Raw genomic sequence first — 22,433 nt, 5'->3', positions numbered from 1 at the left:
CAAAACTGAGCTTGGTAAGTTTATAGAGGGGTTGATATGATGAAATGGCTGATAGCAATCATGGATGGGCCATATGTCATTGTAAGCAAATACCTCCAATAGGAGGATATGAGATAATAGATGATGAAGGTTCTGAATTACTACCGAGAATTCTTTCCCAAGTGTCTGGCTGGTGAGTTTCGCCCATATGCTCAGGGTCTAACTGATCATCATGTTTGGGGTCAGAAGGAATTTTTCCCCAGGTCAGAATGGCAGAGACCCTGGGAGGTTTTCTCCTTCCTCTGCAGCATGGGGACCAGATCACTTGCTGGTTTGAACTAGAGTAAATGGTGGATTCTCCGTATCTTTAAGTCTTTAAAATCATGATGTGAGGACTTGAGTAACTCAGCCAGAGGTTATGGGCCTATAACAGGAGTGGTTGGGTATAGACTATTATGTGCAGGAGGTCAGACTAGACAATCATGATGGTCCCTTCTGGCTTTAAAGGCTAGGAATCTGTGCCTAATCTTGTTCTCTTTATATTTTGGCCATTTTTGGGCCCCAACAGAAGAAATGCCACCCCTTGCTGTGAGTCTGTACCTATTGTATTCCATTCTACTATTTTACTTCTGCCTAGCTGAGTCTTACACTGCACCTATCTCATTGTATCTGAGCACCTTAGAAGCCATTTCTCCCAACACCCAAGCCTGTGTTTTAGGCATTACCTATGCTGGGAATCTGTCCCAAAGGCAGCCATCACTGTAGCTGTATTGATGCAAATTCCTAGTGTAGACAGCCTATTTGCACTGGTCTATCAAACTGGTGCTGCATTAAACTATGGTAAACCGCCCCAGTGCAAATAGCTGTTTTGCCTGCCTACCCTAAAGGAATGAATCCATGAAGCTGTAATCTGATAGCTATAGTCGAGGCAGATGTTGAAGGTAGACAAGGCTTTAGTCACGAGACCACAGGTCATCAGTGGTGAGTAGAATGAGGAACACTACCACTGAGGAGGACGGTAAAAGAGAAAGGACAACTAAGATTCTAATAAGGGGTCAGCATCCTAGGATGTGTCACTGGGGGAAAAGCATTCCATACCTTCCCCCAGGAGACAGCTAACAAGCAAGTAGGGAACAGATGGGGGAAAAAAGAACACAAGAGATCTCTCTCTAGTTGTTTCAGAGTGGAGAGAATAAAACACTCCCATTCACCCCCAACGCCCTCTCAAAAGAGCAAAGCTGGTCAGTTGAAGGAGAGAGGGAGCTCAACAAACTTAGCACTGTTCCTGCCATCTCAGGATTTCACTGTAACTGCTTTTCCCCTTCTTGTAGTCTATAATCACCCTCTTCCCCACTTTCACCTCCCCCACTCAGAATGTGCAGAACAAAATCCCACTGTGGTTTTTCAGCTCTAATATAGCAGCAGTTATGACAACAGTATGCAGAAAAAATCCCTGACAGTTGGATTAAATGGTACAGTTTAAACTGACAGCTGAAAAGCAAAGGAAGTTCAAAAGCAAGCATCCTAAAGACCTGCATTAAATGTAACTCTCTAGAGACTAATTGATGTGCTCCCCTTCAGGACAAAAACCTCTTCATACATAAATGATAAGAACATAGAGTTAGATGCTATGCCATGATGTCCATAGTAATGGTATTGTATTCCTACAATTTAAAAAAATCAGCTATGTTCTTCTCCATCCCACCAAAGTATGTATTTGAAAGACCATAGAAATATTGTATAAATAGAAATGTTCTAGGGTATTAAAAGAGCTGACTGAATATATCTGCACACAAGAAATATTTGTTACCATAGTGATTTCTCCACTATTTTGGTCCTGAAAACCTCCTCCTGGTCCAGGTTTACAGTACAGTAGCAATCCCTCATCTTGTTTGGCCCTGGATACGTAGGAAGATTTTTGGCTTCTCCTACAGAAAAAAAAAAAAAATCAAAGAAAATTTTAAATATGAGCAGATATTGATAATAAAAAGTATTTGTTTATATAAAAAATCATACACATTACTTTTTTATTTGGCTGTATAATGCTTCCTATCAGGTCTTTATTTAGAAGAATATGTTCTAATAGGAGCAATGCTCATGTAAAATGGGCAGGCAGTACACTGCAATATGGCAATGCTAAGGGAAAAAAAGCACTAAGTCAGTTATGAAAATACAGTTTTGGAGCTTAAATCCTGACTTTCAATGAGGCTTAGACTCCTAAGTCATTTTTAATAAACAGAATTTGGGATAAAATTTTCAAAAGCACCTAAGCGATTACAGCAAAGGACTGCAAATAAGGATTTCATCTACAGCTCTGCTACTTTTTAGTGTGAAAAGTCATATGAAGGAAGCACAGTAACATGGATTGTAATAACACTTATCTCATAAGGTGCTTTGAAATTTAATTATTGCTTTGTTAACCCCGTAAGATGTTTGGATAGAGGCATTGTTCAAGTTCACTGTTAAAATTATTTTTTAGAAAATACTCATTTGCTTATTTCAAAACCTTCAATGCCTTTTTTGCCTCTGTCTTCACAGACAAGATCAGCTCCCAGACTGCTGTACTGGGTGGCACAGAATGGGAAGGAGGCAAACATCCCGCAGTGCTGAAGGAACAGGTTCAAGACTATTTAGAAGGATTGGACATTCACAAGTCCATGGGGCCGGATGCAATGCACCCGAGGGTGCTGAGGGAGTTGGCTGAGGTGATTTCAGAGCCATTGGCTATTATCTTTGAAAGCTCGTGGCAACAGGGGGAGGTCCCTGAGGACTGGAAAAAAGCAAATATAGTGCCCATCTTCAAAAAAGGGAGGAAAGAGGATCCGGGGAACTACAGACCGGTCAGCCTCACCTCAATCCCTGGAAAGATCATGGAGCAGGTCCTTAAGGAATCCATTTTAAGGCACTTGGAAGAGAGGAAGGTGATCAGGAACAGTCAGCACGGATTCACCAAGGGAAAGTCATGCCTGACCAACCTGATTGCTTTCTATGATGAGGTGACTGGCTCTGTGGATGTGGGGAAGGTGGTGGATGTGATATACCTTGACTTTAGCAAAGCTTTTGATACGGTTTCTCACAGTATTCTTATCAGCAAGTTAAAGAAGTATGGGTTGGATGAATGGACTATAAAATGGATAGTGAACTGGCTAGAGCATAGGGCTCAACGAGTAGTGATCAATGGCTCCATGTCTAGCTGGCAACCGGTCACAAGCGGAGTTCCCCAGGGGTCGGTCCTGGGGCCGGTTTTGTTCAACATCTTTATTAATGATCTGGAGGATGGGGTAGATTGCACCCTCAGCAAGTTTGCGGACGACACTAAGCTGGGGGGAGTGGTAGATACCCTGCAAGGTAGGGATAGGATACAGAGTGACCTAAACAAACTGGAGGATTGGGCCAAAAGAAATCTAATGAAGTTCAACAAAGAAAAGTGCAGAGTCCTCCACTTAGGAAGGAAGAATCCCATACACAGCTATAGACTGGGGACCAACGAGCTAGGCAGCAGCTCTGCAGAAAAGGACCTGGGGGTAACAGTGGATAAAAAGGTGGATATGAGTCAGCAGTGTGCCCTGGTTGTCAAGAAGGCTAATAGCATACTGGGCTGCATTAGAAGAGGCATTGCCAGCAGGTCACGGGAAGTGATTATTCCCCTCTATTCGGCATTGGTGAGGCCGCATTTAGAATACTGTGTCCAGTTTTGGGCCCCCCACTACAAAAAAGATGTGGACAATTTGGAGAGAGTGCAGCGGAGGGCAACCAAAATGATTAGGGGGCTGGAGCACAGGACTTATGAGGAGAGGCTGAGGGAACTGGGCTTGTTTAGTCTGCAAAAGAGAAGAGTGAGGGGGGATTTGATAGCGGCTTTTAACTACCTGAAAGGGGGTTCCAGGGAGGATGGGGCTAGGCTGTTCTCGGTGGTGGCAGATGACAGAACAAGGAGCAACGGTCTCAAGTTGCAGGGGGAGGTCTAGGTTGGACATTAGGAAAAAGTTTTTTACTAGGAGGGTGGTGAAGCATTGGAATGGGTTACCTAGGGAGGTGGTGGAATCTCCATCCTTACAGGTTTTTAAGCTGAGGCTTGACAAAGCCCTGGTTGGGATGATATAGCTGAGGTTAGTCCTGCTTTGAGCAGGGGGTTGGACTAGATGACCTCCTGAGGTCCCTTCCAACTCTAATATTCTATGATTCTATGACTCTATGAAAACTGCAACAAGAAAATTACATATCCTATGGCTATAAAAATAGGGCTGGAGAATAGCGGCTAGACAAAACCATGACAGTATAAAATTCAGAACCTTTTTTTTTAAATCCCAAGAACGAGAATGGAATAGTAGCCTCTCCCTTTACCTCTCCATCAACACGCAAAATTGCAAACTAAGTTTGCTTGGCACCGTGACAGTCCAAACAAAAGCCTAGGAAAAGAAATCAGATAATTCTCCCCACAGTTTCATTGAAACACCTTAGCATCAACTGGCAAGCGTTTTGATTTCAAGGCCAAGCCCCAGTTCCTCTGAGAGTTTAAGGAAGTGTTCACTCTGCACGTGCTCTTGTTTGCACTTAATCAGTAAGTACCATAGAAGTGATCAGATGTCACATGCGTTACTGGTAAGATATAAGGGGGAAAGCAGGATCAGAGAACAAAGCTTATTGGTGAACATAGATAGAAGCGAGGAATGAAATTTAAGTGACAGTAACAAGTGTAGCCTGTTTAATCAGACATACACAAGTCAGTTCTATGAGACAAAAAACTCTTTTCAGTCTCCAATTCCCAAATAGCTTCACTAACAGGACCAGCTTCATCTTCCAACCTCATCTTGAGTCACACAACCTCTGCAGACGTTGGGCCACATTCAGAGGTGACTTAAATAGTCGTGTAAATGAATCAACAAATGGTGTAATTTCCATGCTGCTATTGGAAAAGATGAGTTGTAGCAGTAAAAGCAATTCACAGGAAAATAAGATTAAGCCTTCTACTTTAAGAGGAAGGCACGAAGTGGAATAGGATTTAACATCTTTCTTGACCACATCACAACTTTTGTGTCCCCTTGGGATGTATTTTACACCCATTTACTATTTAATTTGCATCACAGCATCTCCGCATTTAATCTATTACAGTAAGAATGCCAAACCAAATGATGTGCATTTGATTGCCAAAATTAACACGGAAGACAAAAGGTTTGTGATGTTAAACCATTTTCTATACTTACAAGCTCCAATGTACAAAGCTGTGTAGTTTGACAGACTTTTAACCCTTTATTTCTATAGCAGAAAGAAGATGAACACAATTTGAAATTTTACAATGTGGCCAATAAAGCTATATTTCAAGTTTGTTTTATTTTTATTTTTTAAATTAAAAAAGTTAACGTCTCTAAGACCTAGCTGATGCCGCATTGTAATGCCTCAGTATGTTCTTCCACTAAGAATAAAGTCAGGAGACAAGTTACATTGGGTTTGTACAATTTACAACACCATAGACTGTGATCTAGGAAATACTTATTTTTCTCTCTGCCTTAGCCTCACCTCCTTCACGTCCTAGGGATCCTCCAATTTCCTCCTTCCTCATTTCACTTTTATTCATATGCTAGGCCAGCATCTTTCTGGCTGGAGCTTCCTCCAGAGGGAGTTAACAGGCAGCATCACAGCAGGGTGATGAGGAAACCTCCATTGTGGGGGCTGAGCGCATTACGAAGAAAAACTTTTCAAATTTCAAATTAGAAACATTTTTTAAAAGGGAAAAACCAGCTAAGTTTGTGAATTGTTTTCTCCTCCCCTAGAATTGCCTCTCTTTCCAAACACCCTTGATTTTCAAGTAGTTTTCTGACACAATGTCTCTCTAGTTGTAACACACTGAAATTCTAAAAGAGTTAACTTTAATTTGAAGTCTATTTTGTTGGTTTTAATACAATACAATACAAGTATAAAGGTAAGGAGAATGTAGAAATAGTGATGTATCTGGATTTTAATAAAACAGTGGTTACTGTGTCTCTCAAAGCTTTATTTGAAAAGGAAGACTCGTGGATTGAAAAGTGCTGTTTATCATTGCCATTCAGCAAAGCAAGCATCAGAGTTAGAGGCACAGAGAAGAGTTGGTGGAAAAAAGAGGGAACAGACATCTGACACTTGTGATTTTTCTTCTTCCACTTTGAATGCCTTGACAAACCATGGAGGCTATAAACAAGGGACTAACTGATCAGTCCCACTTACCAATCATGTCACTGACTTAACTGAAGAGAGTCAAAGCCTACACCACACTATGTCTGTGTTAACTTAGACATAAACCAATGACTATTTAGGATCCTATATCAGAACAATAGACTGAATTGTTTAGTGAGCAGTCAGAAAAATCCAGCATCCAAGGCACAGTTAAGGACTCTTAGTTCTCCAGCCAGACATTCAATGTCAACAAAACAAGCCCCTGTAGAATTTCAGCTGGTGTATAGTGTCATTTAAACAAAATGTTCCTTCTTTCAGGTTATTTCACTATTGTCACGGGAACTGAACAATTCTGTTGGCATTTGTTGGTCTGTCACCACTGAAGCAAAAACTCTGATTAATTCACTGTGTTAGAGAGTCAAGGTGGGTGAGATAATATCTTTTACTGGACCAACTTTTATTGGTGAGAGAGAAGTTTTCGAGCTACTTCATTTGTGATGCCAACTGCCCCTGCTGGTATGGAGTGTTATTACAACTTAAGAGGTGACTGCCCTCTCAGGCCTGGTCAACACCGCTGGAGAAATTTGGCGGCAGTTGACGGGAGATACACAAGCTAGATAGACTAGCTTGTGTATCTCCTATCAACTTCCTAACTTTTACTTACCGCAGCGTCTCCACTACACTGCACCAACAGGAAACGCCCTCCCACCGACACAGCATTATTCTTTTTGCAGGGATGGATTAATGGCATTGACTTCTGCGTTCAACTGAGCGGGTCTTCACTCCACTCAATTGATCGCGCAGAATCGATCCTGCACTGCCGACAATGCCACAAGCACTGTAGACATACCCTCAGTGCAGAATACAGAAAGGGGTGGCCTACAAAGGGACATCAGAACAGAGGAATACAATAGCCTAGAATGAAGAGGGAAGACAAATTTCTCCAAACTCTCACTCAACTTCCCTCCTCACTCCAAAACTCATGAGTTCCTTCTTTGCTTAGGAAGACGGATGAAGCGAGGCAAGTGATAAGGGCTCCCGTGGCAGATGGAGCATAAGGTGAAGGAGAATATTGCTTAGGTGCCTGGGGACAAACAGCTGCACAAATAGAAAGAGAAGCAAAATAAGATTTTCATTTTTCTTCTGGTAGGTGTAGGAAAAGACTCGAAAACAAGCATACAAAAAAAAAATAGTCCCAAAAGAAAAAAAAATTAAAAATAATTCTTAATGTTTTAAGCCATCTAACACTTTTCTGTTGAATGAAAAAATATTTTGCATTATTTCCTTTCCCCCCCTTGCAATATTACCTATGTTGTCAGATACCAATGATTCCAAATTTTAACCTTCAAGATTACACACACATACACACAACATTGCACAAGTCTGGAATTCACGGTGAGGGAAGGGAGGGAGCTTGGGCAGGTTGATAGCTGTATTATTTTCACAGAGACTCCCAGAAGGCACTGGGGAGCAACTATAGCTGTCAGAGACCATGATAATGCTGCTGAAATGGAGTAATGCTAGCAAGGATCCTGGAAAGTTGGAGGGAGATGGTCTAGTCTTAATTGGATCTGCCAGGTTTGGGGCAAATATTATGGCCAGTGCCATTGGAATGGGGAGCACATCTAAACCAGGTCCCTGAAATCTGCACTCTTCTGACCTTTTGGAGGGAAATATGCCAATCTTTGCACAACTAATTACACAATATACATTGATGTGCTAGCTTACATTAAGTGAAGCAACACTTAACACTACGCCCATTAAGGTAAATTTAGTTATGTATCCCTCTATATTTATCTTTTGAGATCATCCAGCACTAAGAAATAACTTAAATTGAATACATTTTATTTATTGAGGGGGTGAAGGGAAAAATCAATCCCCTTAGACAAACAAAATCAGTGAAAAAACAACAGCTGAGCTTTCTACACCCTGGCATTCAATTTCAGGCAATGGACAGAGAAACTCAAGGGCAGAAACAAAAACAAATCAGAAAAGGGCAATATATACAAGCTATCATCAACAATGATTCACTTTGTTTTCACTGTATTCAGTACATATCCTCTGAACAATCTCACTTGTAACCATGTCAAGAATAAAACAAAATGAAGCTAAAACATACCAAACACATAATTCTATAATTATCAGAAATTCTAACGTCTACTTTGAGGTTTTGCCCAAAACATCTTTTCAAGCTTTTATTTTCATTTTTTATTTTCACTCTCCATAAAATGTGCATGAATCAGCAACAAATTCCTAAAATGTTATGGCAGATTGATCTATTTTCATCATCATTTACGCTGACAGTCTTCTTCATGTTTAGAACCCTTTGCCTGAGTAGCTCAGGATAGATCAGATGCTAACAAATCTGCAAATAGGACAGAATGTAAGGTTAACCACCACTAAGATGAAAACCATTCTTTCCCTATTTTAGTATCTCATGTAACCAGGCTTACAGTAATGTAGAGAAATGCTCAGATGTGCAATGATATTTCTTTATCATGTGCTGAGTTTCAGGAATATGTACAATTGTATATTATTCACTTCAGGCTGATGGTGCCACGGCTGAGCACATCACCTCTTTACAGCATGTGGCAATTTCTTTGGCTATTTTAGGCACTGCAATGTATTAGTTAATCAATATGCATTGATGAGAAATAAACTTCCCTAGACTATTAAAATGGACAGTCAACTCACATCTGTCCAAATTTTAACCAGCTTCAGTTACAAAGCAATATCCAAAAATAATGTAACAAAGAAATTAGAGGAAAAAAAGTCTGTTTTTAAATGTATTTACTTTGTGCATTTAACAGCGCTTTGTCCAACTGACTTTGTATAAGGCATACGTTGTAGCTGACCATGCATAGATTCATTGTGTGGGTCTTTCACACAAAGGAAGAGAAGAGAAACATTTTAAAATAGGAAATCGATTAAAACCACAAAATTGGCAGGCATACTTAAGGACAACTATACTATTTCATGCTCAGAAACTAAGTGCACTTCATTTATAAAATCTAAAAAGCAAGGTATTACTGTTTTTTCTACCTTCTTCCTTTATGTAATAATGCCTTTAGGTCATTGCAATTTTCTATTATGTTGAAGGTGAATCACAAATCCAATGTTATCTAATCAAGCAATATGTAAAAATGAAATCTATTTAAAAAGCCAGTTGTGATTAAAAATATTCCATTTCCTTGAAAAGGTTTATCTTGGTTGCTTTAATGCTTTAGCTCGATATTAAATAGAGCAAAAATCCATAGCATACACACACCCACACACTCACCTGTCCAACCAAAAAAAGGCAGACTATTAGATTTCTAAATCAGGTCACAAATAGCCATCTGTGAAGTGATTCCACAGCCTGGAGAACCAGATTTTTAGCTGATCTGCCCCTAATGTAAGTCACTGCCTGGCAGCATGTTATGTGACAGACTAAATTGTTTGTTTCATTATGAGGATCAAGTAAAAATAGAATGTGTCACATCAGAGCAAATTTGTTTCAACCACCACATTTACATGCACAATCCCCCCCAAACCACAACACCTCTCCCACTCTGTCTTGTCTCAACTCAACGGTGTCTCAAACAAACATCTCCTCTCCAATACCCCTCTGCCTTCACAAACTCCATCTGGTTGATAGGTAATAGCACAGCTTGGCTAACAGTTTGATCCCAAGGGGTTTTCCACTAATCAGAAATAAAAATCAGCTCAAAGGAACCCAGCTCCACTTCCCCCCGATCGGTGGAAATTTTGATAATACAATGTCATTGGAAATGGGTCGAGTTGAGTATCATTTGAAAGTCCTTTCTCCCACAAACACAACGGCACCAAACAGGACAAGTTTAGAACAATTATGTAGAAATATATTTGAGGAAATGTTTAAAAATCAACTTTTTAAAATATACTTTAACCCTGGCATGTCAATATGTGGCCCCGCAAAGTTAAATTGTGGTCCTCGACTGATATACTGTGTTATCAAATAATGCTCAAAACATGATACTTGATTTATTTATTTAATATTACAGATTAATATAAATGCCCTAGATCCATTGCCAGTTTGTCTGTCTTGGACACTTATATGGCCCCCATCACCATAATATCTGAGCACCTCACAATCCTTAATAAATTTATCCTCACAACACTGCTGTGAGGTAGGGAAGTGCTATTAGCTCAGTATGACAGACGGAGAACTGCGGCACAGAGAGACTAAGGGTATGTCTATACTGACGGCGGCAAAGTCGCTGCTGCCAGATCGATCTTTCTGGATCAATTGAGTGGTCAGTGTAAACCCGCTCAATCAATCAGGAAGTCAACTGAATAAATCCACCCCCTCAAGTAACATAGCGCTGTGTTGATGGGAACACGGTTCCCATCGGTGCAGTGCAGTGAAGACGGTGCGCAGAAGAGAAGCACAGCAGTCGACAGGAGTTACGCGAGCTACGTTGCATAATTTGCATAACTTCTGTCGACTGCTGCTGAATCTCCAGGTAAGTGTAGACCAGGGCTCAGAGACTTGCCCAAGGTTACACAGGACATCTATGTCAGAGCTGGAAACTGAACCCTGGTTTCCCAAATCCCAGGCGAGTGTTTTAATTACCAGACCTCCTCCTTTGTATTGGAATTCCAGGGTGATGTACTCATGGCAGCCCATCCTGTTGAAGAGGTGGGCAGCCCCATTATGTAAAATCTGGGGCCTCTGCATTGCATTCAGTCCCAGGTGCAGTGAATTGCAGTACTCCCATCCACAGGTGGCAAACACATGATAACTGTGGCCAGATCCTCATCTGGAAAGAAGAAAGGATTACAGATTCCTAGCAAGATATTGGAGGAAGTAGGCTGTTTTCTACCAATGGTACCTAATTATCTAGGATTAGTGATAGGTCAGACAGGACACCCAAAACTTTGCACCATGCTGATGAACAAATGAGTACAAAGGGTAGGCAGAGGCCTTTGATGGAAGAGAACATAGTCCTGTCTAGTTCTTCAAAGAACTTCCCCAATCCAGCCAGCATCACCGTAGTCTTGTCTGCACTTAGTTTGAACTAGTTTGTAATGGTCTATTTCTTCCTCTGTTTGCTTTACAACAATTGTGGGTTATGAAGAAAATAATTTACATAACAAACCTGTGTTACAGCTGGATAAGTCACTGGATTTGACCACTTAGTGCAGTGGTTCCCAACCATTTTGGCTCGAGGGCCACAAATATCACCATTTTTACAACCCTGAAGGGCCACCAGTCTATCAACTCATGTACTGATGTATACACCATTAAGGACTACAAATCACTACATATTTAAAGTAAACATTTTGATGCTACTGTGCTCATTTTTACGTTCACTATTTTACACCTACAAATTACTCACAATATGTCACATATTCACAGACAAAGCACTAACGTAGATGAGTGACTGTCACTACACACTGGAGCACATGGCCTGGCAGCTAAGTCACAGCGGGTGGCCTGCTAAGTGCAGGCCAAACTATAAGGCACTGATTTTTAGAGTCCTGCCCCTCCTCAAGAATGGTAGGTCCAGACTGCTCCACTAGCAGCGCCTCTCCCTGAGCCCCCCACTGCAGCCAGACGGAAGGAGTTCAGCAAGGAGGCTGCCTCCTTATTGATCTCCTGTCCCTTGGCTGCAGCAGGGAAACTGCACGCGTCCTGTAGCCCCATGCACTTCACCTGGGTCCCTAGGCAGTGGCTCCCTTCTGCAGCCAGGGGCATGAGAAATAGGTGCTGGGTCCCTGCTGGAGCCAGAGGAAGGGGAGCACTGATTTCCTCTCCCTCTGGCTCCAGCAGGGACCCCAGAGCCTATGGACACAGGAGGAGCACTTTGCCGTGCTCCCTGCTACAGCAAGGGGGAGAGGAGTGCTGATCTCCTGTCCTCTTGGCTGTAGCAAGGAGCCTGCACCAGTCCTGAAGCCCTGCAGCAACACGCACTGCCACTTTTGGCCTCCAGGCCACAGGTTGGGAACCACTGATTTAGTGGAACCCAACTGAAATAGCCACTTTGGGGTGGAGGGGAGGGGTGTTAAAAAAACAATTGCTTTCTAATAAAAGTTAAAAGCCCCTTTGTACACAAAGACACTTTGCAGTGATCTTTTAAAACTGGAGATTGCCTAGTAAGAATGATATATTAAACAGGTTTCTCTACAGTTAGCCAGTTTTTCCTGTTGCATTCTGGGATAGCAAGCTTTCCAGGTTCCTTTGAGCTGATTTTTATTTCTGATTAATGGAAAACCCCTTGGGATCAGACTGTTAGCCAACCTGTGCTATTACCTGTCAACCAGTTAGCTTTTTAATTACTTTTCAGCTTGACTTATATTTTAAAGAATGCTGTTTTGGATTGAGATGTCTCTTGTGTGACTTCCAAACTGCATGCACAATAGATCTTGAGCCTTTTCCTAATGTTTTTAACAGTGTGGGGACTGGCTGTAGGTTGTTTCGCACTCCTGAAAACTGTTAAATGTGACCTTGTTTGAAGTGTTTGGGTTGTGCAGTTCCTTTTTTTTTTTTTTTTTTTAATATTTTTTCTGGATGTAAATTAAGGCCGCTTAGAATCTGAATGAGAGTGTCCACACAGGGTTTAATGCAGTTTAACTAATCCACTTTAAATTCACACCTTTACTTAATTCAGATTCACTTTCCTGAGTATCACCATATAAACATGGTCTCAAAAAATATTTTCTCCCAACACAAATGGAAATTTTTGAAATCACTAAACATCTGTTGAGGGACGGAGAACATTAAAGCTGACGGATGGGTAGAGCAGCCAAGAGGAAGTAACTGTAAGATACTTTTCCATGATGGAACAGTGCTGGGATGCAAACAGCTAATGATTTAAACTATTTTTTTAGATGAACAATGAGAAAAAGAAAATACAAGTAATTAATTTTAACTGTCCATAAATATGTGACCAAAATCCTATATTGATCCAGCTGCTGTCTTTTGGGTGTTTTGGAATATCATCATACAGTTTCTCACATGACTGTGGTATTAGGAAGTCTGGTCAGCATCCGAAACCAACATGTATAATGTCCTTGTACATATCCGTAGCATAACCAGGAACAGTTTTCTGAACAGGAAGTAATCTCTCTAAACAGTCTATATAAATGAAAACAACCTGACAACTAAATTTACATTCACAAAATAGACATCAACCAGCCTAATACTCATTTAGTTCATTTGTTTCCATACTATTTAATTGTGTTCAAGGAGCCACAACTGTGTGGAAACAAAACAAAAATGGCAAAGGAGTAATTCTATTGTCACTTCCCTGTTTTAGGGCATTAATCATCCAAATCGTCAGAAAAGGTAACACCAAGACCACCTACTTTAATAGGAAAAGTTAGAATATCAAAACAACATTTGTAAGGTTTCATTTACAGCATAGAACGAGATATTTGATTACAAATATGGTAATTGCCTAAGAGTTGAAGCATTGCCAGCAGAATAAAAAAAACTAACTCAAAACAGTGTTTTCTTCCACAGTTCAGTTGCCCATAATTGCCTTTGCTTTAGGACTACTCAATCAGAAATATCAATGTTAACCAAAACGTCAACACTCCATTAGTCAAGTTTTAGTCCAAGTTCAGACAGAACAAAAGTTTTCAGGTTATCTGGCCTTGTTCAAAAAGGCAGTCTAAACGCTTAAACAAGACCAATAGTGTTACTAATATTCAAAGTAATCTTGAAAGCCAAACTGATTGACGAACTTTTCTCCTTCCAAAACCAAGACCTTCCACAACAGCTTCACTATTCTGTTCTCAAGATTAAAACTCGTGAAGACTGGAAGTTTTTCTTGGGACCTCTTTCATGTCCATATGCAAGACCCATCTCTTTGCCTTAATTTACCCTTAATGAAGTTTTTTTGAGAGCCAAAACCTGACACACAACCCCCTCTATTTTGGGGGTTACAGGAGGTAAGAGTAGGGAGACAGCAAGCTACCCAGCAGTGAAATAAGGCAATCCAGACAACTGACATTCTTCAGTACTAGTGGCCTATTAGTACATGTATTCCTTAGGGGTTTAGCTAGTAAACATTTGCCTATTAAAGGAAATGAAGGAATGTTAAAACCTAGACTTGGGCCTGTCAGAACGGAAGTCCTTTCTTAAAGAGAGATCCTTGCTCATGAATTATGCTTTCTTCGTTATATTGGTTGTTTACCATAGCACAGGAGATTTCCCTTCAGGGAACTCAGTGTGGAACTAGGAACCAGAATGTAATTTCCTTGACAATGATTGGCTTCAATTTAAGTTATTCAGCAAAACACAGCCTACTCAGAGATTTACCCTTCAGAGTTCAGGCAGCTCCACACCCTACATAAGGCCAGTAAGGAACTCTGCTCATAAACTGCCTGTGTGTAATAACTCAATCAGCTTGCTCTATCAATCTGTACATTTTAGCATGGCACTGGATCAAAAACTAAATGTATGCTTGACATCGACCTCTCTATTTATTCGGCTTTTTTCTTGCTCCTTACACCAACAAGCTCTGATGTGTCTGCACATGGGTAGGTGTGTGCTTTTTGCATCACTGACTAGAATGCCACTTTTCCATGGTACACTTGCAGGCCAAGCTCAGTAGGCAAACTACTATAGAAAGCCCTACCTTAAGCTTCAGGACAATAGAAAATAAAGTAATGAAAGCTAGGATTTTTAAAAAAAGTCTCCTATATAGCTTTCTCTGAGCAGGGTATTTATAAAACTTTGTTCTTTAGATGAAAAGGCAAATATAGACTCAAAGCCAAGACTGTATACACACAAGCTTTCTTAGGATTTTTCAATTATTTATTACTTGTATTATCGTAGCACCTAGGATCCCCAGTCATGAATCAGGACCCCATTACTAAGGACTGTTCAAAGAGAACAAAAATTCAGTCTGTATCCCAGAGAGCCTACAATCTAGGCATAAGAAAAGACACAACTGATTGACACAGACAGACCAATGGGGGGAGTACAAGGAAACAATGAGACAATATTGGTCAGCCTCATCAGCAGTGGTTTGAGCACACCAGCAGCCTACCACTGTCAAAATTGTTGTCCGCATTGTGGCAGAGGAGACTTTCAGGAGGGATTTGAAGGAGAATAATAAATTAGTTTTACAGATGTTTATAGGGCACTCCTCCCAAGTGTGAGGAGCAGCACTGTTTGAAATGTCTGCTTGAAGATTTAACATGTGAATGATGGAAGATGACATCACAGGCTTATCAGAGGCAGGAGTCAACATTTTAATACTGAATGAGAGATGATGGGGAGTGGAGGGGAAAGATAGATAGTCTGTGAAGAGTCTTGAAAGTGTAGTGAAGGCAAGAAGAGGGAGCCAGTAGGGAGAAGTAAAGAGGGGAACACGGTGAAAACAATAGGCAATGAAAATGATCTTTGCAGCAGCATTTTGAATGGATATTTGGCAGGAAAACCTTTCATCCAACAGCACACTGCAGCCTACCTAAGTATTCTCATGATTGACGCATGAGGCATTGTATAAGAGATCTTACAAGTGACTTTACTCCAACCTGTAGTGTTTTTAAATGTTGCTATAAATTTTAATAAGTTTCACTTCATTGTTTAGCAGATTATACAATGCAGACACATGTGCATTGAAAGAATACAGAAAGACTTGTTATTACTAATTCATGCGCAGTGCCATAAAACCACACATACAGCAGTTTCTCCACTTTGCAGCAAAGCTTTATAAAGATCTAACAAGTTCTATAGCAAAATCTAATTACTATACCATGAAGTATTTAAAATGCACTTGTTTTTTTTTAAATTTGCCCACTTGCTAACTTGCCTTGTTCTGTGATTCACGTATCTTATCTTGCAGTCACAAGCACAAACTGGTGAGGATCTATTGCAAATCCTTTGTCTGCAGACCAATCTACAGCTCAGTGAAGAAAAAAACAGTACAAAAAACCTCTAGAGTAGGGGGTCCCAAACTGTGGGCTTCTGGCATAACCATGAGTTGGGGGGCATGAGTTGGGCGGCAACATGGGGGCATTGCCCCCCAAAACTGTATACATTGATAGTGGGGGGGCACAATTTAAAGATTTGGCCACTCCCCAATCAGCTCAAGTCATGGCTCCTGCGAGGCAGGGCCCTTTCCTACCTGCAGGGAACCAGAGCCACCAGGTCCTACCAGAAAACAGACAGTGACAAGGAGTCCTGCACCAGGAACCAGCCACAGTCTCCCTGCTGGTGCCATGGTGGCTAGTGATAGCTCCCACCTAGAGCTGGAGGAGCCCAGCGCCCCCAATGGAGATAGACCTAAAAATGCTTGGAGGGTTCTCAGACTCCTCTGTATATTCACAACCTGTCAGGACCTGATTCTGCATGGAGATCCACTAGCACAGACTTATGGAATTCTACTGAATTTGATAGGACTTAGCACAGATCTCTGGATAGTGAATCTTGATGCAGGATTGTTGGCACAGGTAAAAAAATGCACCAGCACGAGAGCTCATTTAATGGTCCAATAGAATGTAATTTACTCCTTAACTTTGAGGTGGCCCCACATAACCATACCTGGCAGTGTTGAGTTTACTTTGTCTTGTTTACAGAAAAATTCAGGATGTAACAAAAGCCAGATAGCATATAAACTACACATATTTTAAACAACAACCGACATACTTCATCACTGATTTAATTTTATCTTCCCATTCCTAATAAAATGAACAAAGTGTCAAGCTGCATATCCAAGGGAACTCTGCCATTCAATCCTAGCCAAAAAACAAAGGATACAACATATGCAGCTAAACTGAACTCTTTTTTTTAAGGTTTATTTTCAAATTGCAATTCAGCACTTTAAAATGGCTTTATTCAAAGTGTAACTGGGAATATTTTATTCCCAACATTATCTACAGATAACAGAAAATCATTATTTCTAACCACTTATTAGATTAAATATTCATCATCGTAGTGCTAATCCTCAGTACCAAGGGGGGAAGGACAGCTGTGATGTTAAGGAAAAGATGAAATACAGAATACTCAGTGTTCACACACAACACATTAATGGCTTGTTTATTAAGGTAACAACTGAATAAAAACAATTAAAATTAAGTTACTAATACTTAGCTCTTAGATATCTAAGATCTTTAAGATGCAAGTATCATCTCCTTTCTACACGTGGGAGAAACAGAAGTCCAGTGGTTAGGGTGTCAGTCTGGGACATGGGAGACCTAGGTTCAATTCCCTGTTCAGTCACTGACTTTTTGCATGACTTCTTCCAGTCATTTAGTCTCTTGGCCTCAGTTCCCCACCTGCAAAATGGGGCTAGCACTTCCCTCCCTCATAGGTTTTGTGAGACAAATACATTAAGACTGTAAGAAGCTCAGATATTACAGTAATAGGGGCCATGTAACTAAGATAGATAGGTGAAGTGATTTGCCCAAGGTCACACAACGGGTCAGTGGCTCAGACAAGAACAGAAGCTAGATTTAATTTCCAGTTCAGTGCCTAATCCACTGGACTACACTCAATGTCTTGTGAAGAAAAGATATACTCTGTGCACCCATAGGTGCTGGAACTCAGGTTGCGAGGGTGCTCCCGCAACCCCTGTCTTGAAATGGTTTCCATTATATATAGCATAATTTCTCAACCTGTGGTATGTGTACCCCTGGGGGTACACAAGACACCGGCAGGGGGTACCCGGAGAAAAACAGAGTGAGGAGGAAGTGGGTGGCAGCTGCTGACATCTGGGGAAGCTGGGTGGCAGCAGCCCACTTCCCACTTGGTCCCAGCTCCCAGCTGGGAGGCGCGTGGCAGCCCCCGGCTTCTGGGGAAACCGGGCAGCAGCAGCCCCCTTCCCGCCCAGTCACAGCTCCCACCTGGGAGGCGGGCGGCAGCCCCCAGCTTCTGGGGAAGGCAGACAGCGGCTCCCAGCTGGGAGGTAGGCAGCAGCCACTACAGTCCCAGGAAGCCAGGGTGCAGCCACCGCTTCCTGCCCGGTCCCAGCTGGGAGGCAGGTGGCAGCCGCTGGCTTTTGGGGAAGGCGCACAGCAGCCACCCGCTTCCCACCCGGTCGCAGCTGGGAAGCGAGCAGCAGCCCCCAGCTTCTGGGGAAAGTGGGCAGCAGCCCCTCTGCTTCCCGCCCGGTTACAGCTCCCAGCTGGGAGGCAGGCAGCAGCCGCTAGCTTCTAGGGGAGGTGGGCAGCAGCCCCCTGCTTCCCACTGGGTCCCAGCTCCCAGGTGACAGCCATCCGTGCCCCAGTTCCAAGACAAGGGACAGCCTCCCGTGCCCCAGCTTGAAGATGGGCAGCAACCGCCTGCCCACATCCCTGGGTCCCAGCCAGCGTGGAAGCCTCCTCTGCCTCAGCTCGAATTGGGTGGCAGTTGCCCACCTCCCAGGCTGGCAGCCAGGCAGCAGCCGCCTGCAACTTGCCCAGGGGGCAGCCCCCGTCCCTGGCTCAAAGCCCAGTACCCAGAAAACTTGTCAATTTCACTGCTCTAGCTGAGCAGTGAAAGTGACAACTATGACAGCCCCAGATTTTACCAGTTACCCTCTTTTCCTGTCTCTATCTCTCTCTCTCACCCCTTCCTCCTCTCAAATCTATGGCATAAAATTTGGTGCAGCACTTTATATTCCCCAGCTTTGGCAGGCCACTCAAAGCCTCCTAGCTTTGGCCAACATCACCACTAGCCCAGGTACATACTTGAGTTGCGCACCCCTGGTGTAAAGGTGGTAACCCTACTCACACTGGATCTGACATCTGTCATATCACGGCCTTATATACTCAGCCCTTCCTCCAACATATAGTTCACATTTGTCTGTAAATATAAAATCCCATGGAAAATCGAGTGTTTGGGTACTTATTAAAATTTTCTGAAGTTAGGGAGGACTTGCTACTTAAAAGGTTGAGAAACACTGATATAGAGGGTTTACTGTTTGGTTCAATGGCTTTCAGCATCCTTACTATAAAAATTGTTCCAGCATCCCTGTGTGAACCAAAATTTTTTTTACCTGTCAATGTTTTATTGTTCATACAAATAATATTTTGTCTTTTGAGTAGTTTGCACAAAAGTTGCAAGAATTCATCCTTCAATGAAGCCCAATAACCTAGTTTAGAAGACAGTTGCATAAACCAGGAAAAAATATTAAGACTACTAGTTTCCAGATTACTTTGCTAAGAAGCTAAAGTAGACAAAATTGGGCCCTAAAAATATTGAATGTCCCTTTAAATATCATTAAGGATACACACATCCAGAAAGAAACCAACTAATTTTTGGTACAAAATATGGACTGTCTTACCAGAACTACAAATATACACATGATCCCTTTTTTGGGACTGTGGAAAGTCTGATACTACTTATGACAAATATGAGGATCCTATAAGCAAAAGAGGATTCCCATATTTGCCATGCTAATCAGCATGTTGGCCAAAATGCTTTTTCAGCTCATAGTTATTTAATATCAGGGCTAAGTAATTTGCAGTTTTCAGTTTAGGAACTACAAGGGATTGAAGGAGATATTTTCACTTATACTACCAAATACAGTACTAAAGAGGCAATATATTAGTTTTCTAAATGATCCAATTGTTTCCAGCTCAGCAGTAGTCTGAGGCCGTTGATGCAAACTTGTGAGCAGTCTTGTGATTACAACAGAGTACAGCAATTTCAACATCATGATTAAGAGGAATAAAAATGTTCTGCATTGCACAGCCAGCCATCGGACTCAGTTTTGGAATATTCGTCCCAAATAAATAACTAAACGTTAAACAAGTGATAGACTTTTAAAAAAAAATGAGCCTTTCCTCAGGCTTATATATCAGCCACAAAAAGTCTGTTTCCGTCTTGTATGTGTTTACCCATCTATTCAAAGTGAGTTGATGCGAATTCTTCTTTAAAGTTTTCAGTTTTGTCACTGGCATAATAGTCTGGCTTTGGTTGCTCAATTCAGTCAATGTAACATCTCTGGTCATGAGCGCCTAATTTGGTGAATGACACTTGGTGAGAATTTGATTTAAGAGAAATGTTTATGATGAGCCGCAAGGGAAAATAACACCAGGAGAACAGTCATCACTAAATAGGATATTGTAGTATTGTGATAGAGTATGACCATAAATAGACTACCAAGAACCTTACCTTATGAGATGGGCTGTGCCCAGGATGCAACCACTGGTTCTACTTACCCTCCAAACTTTTAGTGCTGTTTTTTTCTTATCTGTTAGTTATCAAGAGGCCACCAGTTCTGTGGTCCATCTCTTCCCATATTAAAGAAAATGATTTACAGAGTTCATCATCACATCAGTCCCAATCCATGTTAAAAGCCCTCCCACCTAAACCCTGTCTGCCTTCATTAGACACATCACATCATTTCAAGTGTGCAGCTTCTTGCTGGGATACTTTATGGGTTATGACTACACTATAGCTTAAATGAATTAACCACCTTCCCGAGCGACATAGCACTGTCCATACCAGTGCTTACACGGGCATAAGTTATGTCAGTGGGAGAGCTTCTCCCACTGACATAGGTACCGCCACTTGTGGTGGCTGGAGTAATTAAGCCAACGGGAGAGCTCTCTCCCCTCAACTTACAGCGGTTACACTATAGATCTTACAGCAGCGCAGCTGCATCGGTGTCTATGTAACAAGACTATCCCATTTCCTTCCTCTCTCTTCGTATCTGGCTCAAGTACCATCAAAAGAAAGGGAGAAATACACTATTCCTAAGGAGTCTACCATTAGTAGCATTTACTTGTCCCTTTACGTAACAAAGCACTGCACAAAAACAGATCACTATTTTCTCTTCCTTGGTACAGAGGACACCTGTCTAAAAAAAATCACATTTAAAATTACCACGTGTTAATTGCCACATTGACACAATGCTGCACTTTGAAAAAAATACTCACAAAATAAAATACTAATGAATAATGGCTACAATGATTGTTTTCAGATAGTAACTGTGGTGTGTTTTCTTTCTTAAATAAGGTTTCAAATGGTGACTAATTTGATCTCCCTGAGAGAGAGAACATCACATGAATCTTGGCCTGAGGAACAAGCTTAACCAAGAAAGAATGACTCATCTTATTGTGCATGCAATGTGACAAGAGCCAAATGTTACACTATCTTACTTCACAAGCATTCTACCAATTATCTAAAAGAAAAAAAATGTTTACTCTTCCCTTCTCAACCTCTAACGTAGATTACATAAATCAGGGCATATCAGTGCAGAAAGTATAAGAAACAAGAGATAGAGTCATCAGATTGCAGGCATTTCATACAAATGCAAACATTAAGATTTCAGTTAATGCAAATAGTACAGGATCGGTAATCATTTAATCTGGAATTATGCATCTAAAACATATTTAAAGCATCATTGATACAACAATAAGATTGAGATTTCAGGAGGACTATATCATTTTAGGTCCAAAATTCAGGTTTTTAATTACTTCTTGAAACATTCTTTTGACTTTTCATGAAAATATGGATTCATACATGTCCTTGCAATGTTTGCAAGCCACCTGTTGTGCACAAAAACCCCAAGTGTAAAAAAATAAACAAAAGTTAATCTGATCTATTTTCTTTTCCCAAACTGTGCAAAGTGCTTATGTAAAAAAGCTATGTAAGTGTTGGGGGGGAAAAAAAAAAACCAAACACTTAGATTTAGATTTTAGATGGGTTAGATTTTTTTAAATTTTAGTTTTAATAACAATTTTATTAGTAACATATATGGAAAATTAGGATTTAATTAATGTTTATACAGCTCTTTGGAGATGTAAAGCCATATATATGCTTATGACGACATAACAGCATCCTTTTTTACCTGCATCATGCAAGTCAGGGAATTCAAAGATATTCATGAAAGGGGCCATATGTAGTGTTTTCAGATTAATGCATTTATTAGATATGTACATATTTACAGCAATAAAGCACTCAGTACAATGCGGCATTGGTTTATATTGCACTAGCAGCAGAAGGCCTACTTCATAAATGCATAAGAAGAATCCCTGCACAGAAAAGCCTATGTCTGCACAAAAGTTCATGTGTGTGCTGCTGACTGCAGGATTAGGGCCTAAAAGACAAGGCAAATGAAGGGTGTGTGATGGGAACAAGACCTAGGAGCACAGAGATCATAATAATGATGGGGGTATTAAGATGACAAGCCTTTTTCTTAAAGAAGTGAATGTTAATTTTAGTTACAGTTTTAATGTCAGACCTTTACTATTGAAACATATTTTATCTTGCCTATTTCCATTAACAAACATTTTCCTTCCAGTACTGTTTGTTTATATTTAACCCAGTACTTCCTCCCTTACTTATTTAAGACAGTCTACAATCCACAATTCTTATAGCTATAGTGTCAAGTATGCAA

General features: G+C 41.1%; 1 protein-coding gene across 1 annotated transcript in view; it reads right to left on the bottom strand.

Moving 5' to 3' along the window:
* Positions 1–22,433, bottom strand: part of RASA3 (RAS p21 protein activator 3) — a 198,084-nt gene that overhangs the window by 141,468 nt on the left and 34,183 nt on the right. The window contains exon 2 of the mRNA XM_067563637.1: positions 1,790–1,907. Within this exon, the coding sequence (XP_067419738.1) occupies positions 1,790–1,907 (118 nt within the window). The remainder of the gene's footprint in view (positions 1–1,789; positions 1,908–22,433) is intronic.

This window comes from Emydura macquarii, unplaced genomic scaffold, assembly GCF_026122565.2.
Source record: "Emydura macquarii macquarii isolate MOO-44397 ecotype Brisbane River unplaced genomic scaffold, CSIRO-AGI_Emac_v2 contig_2531, whole genome shotgun sequence".
In the NCBI taxonomy this organism is placed as follows: domain Eukaryota; kingdom Metazoa; phylum Chordata; order Testudines; family Chelidae; genus Emydura; species Emydura macquarii.
This window is presented reverse-complemented; position numbering and strand designations above follow the sequence as displayed.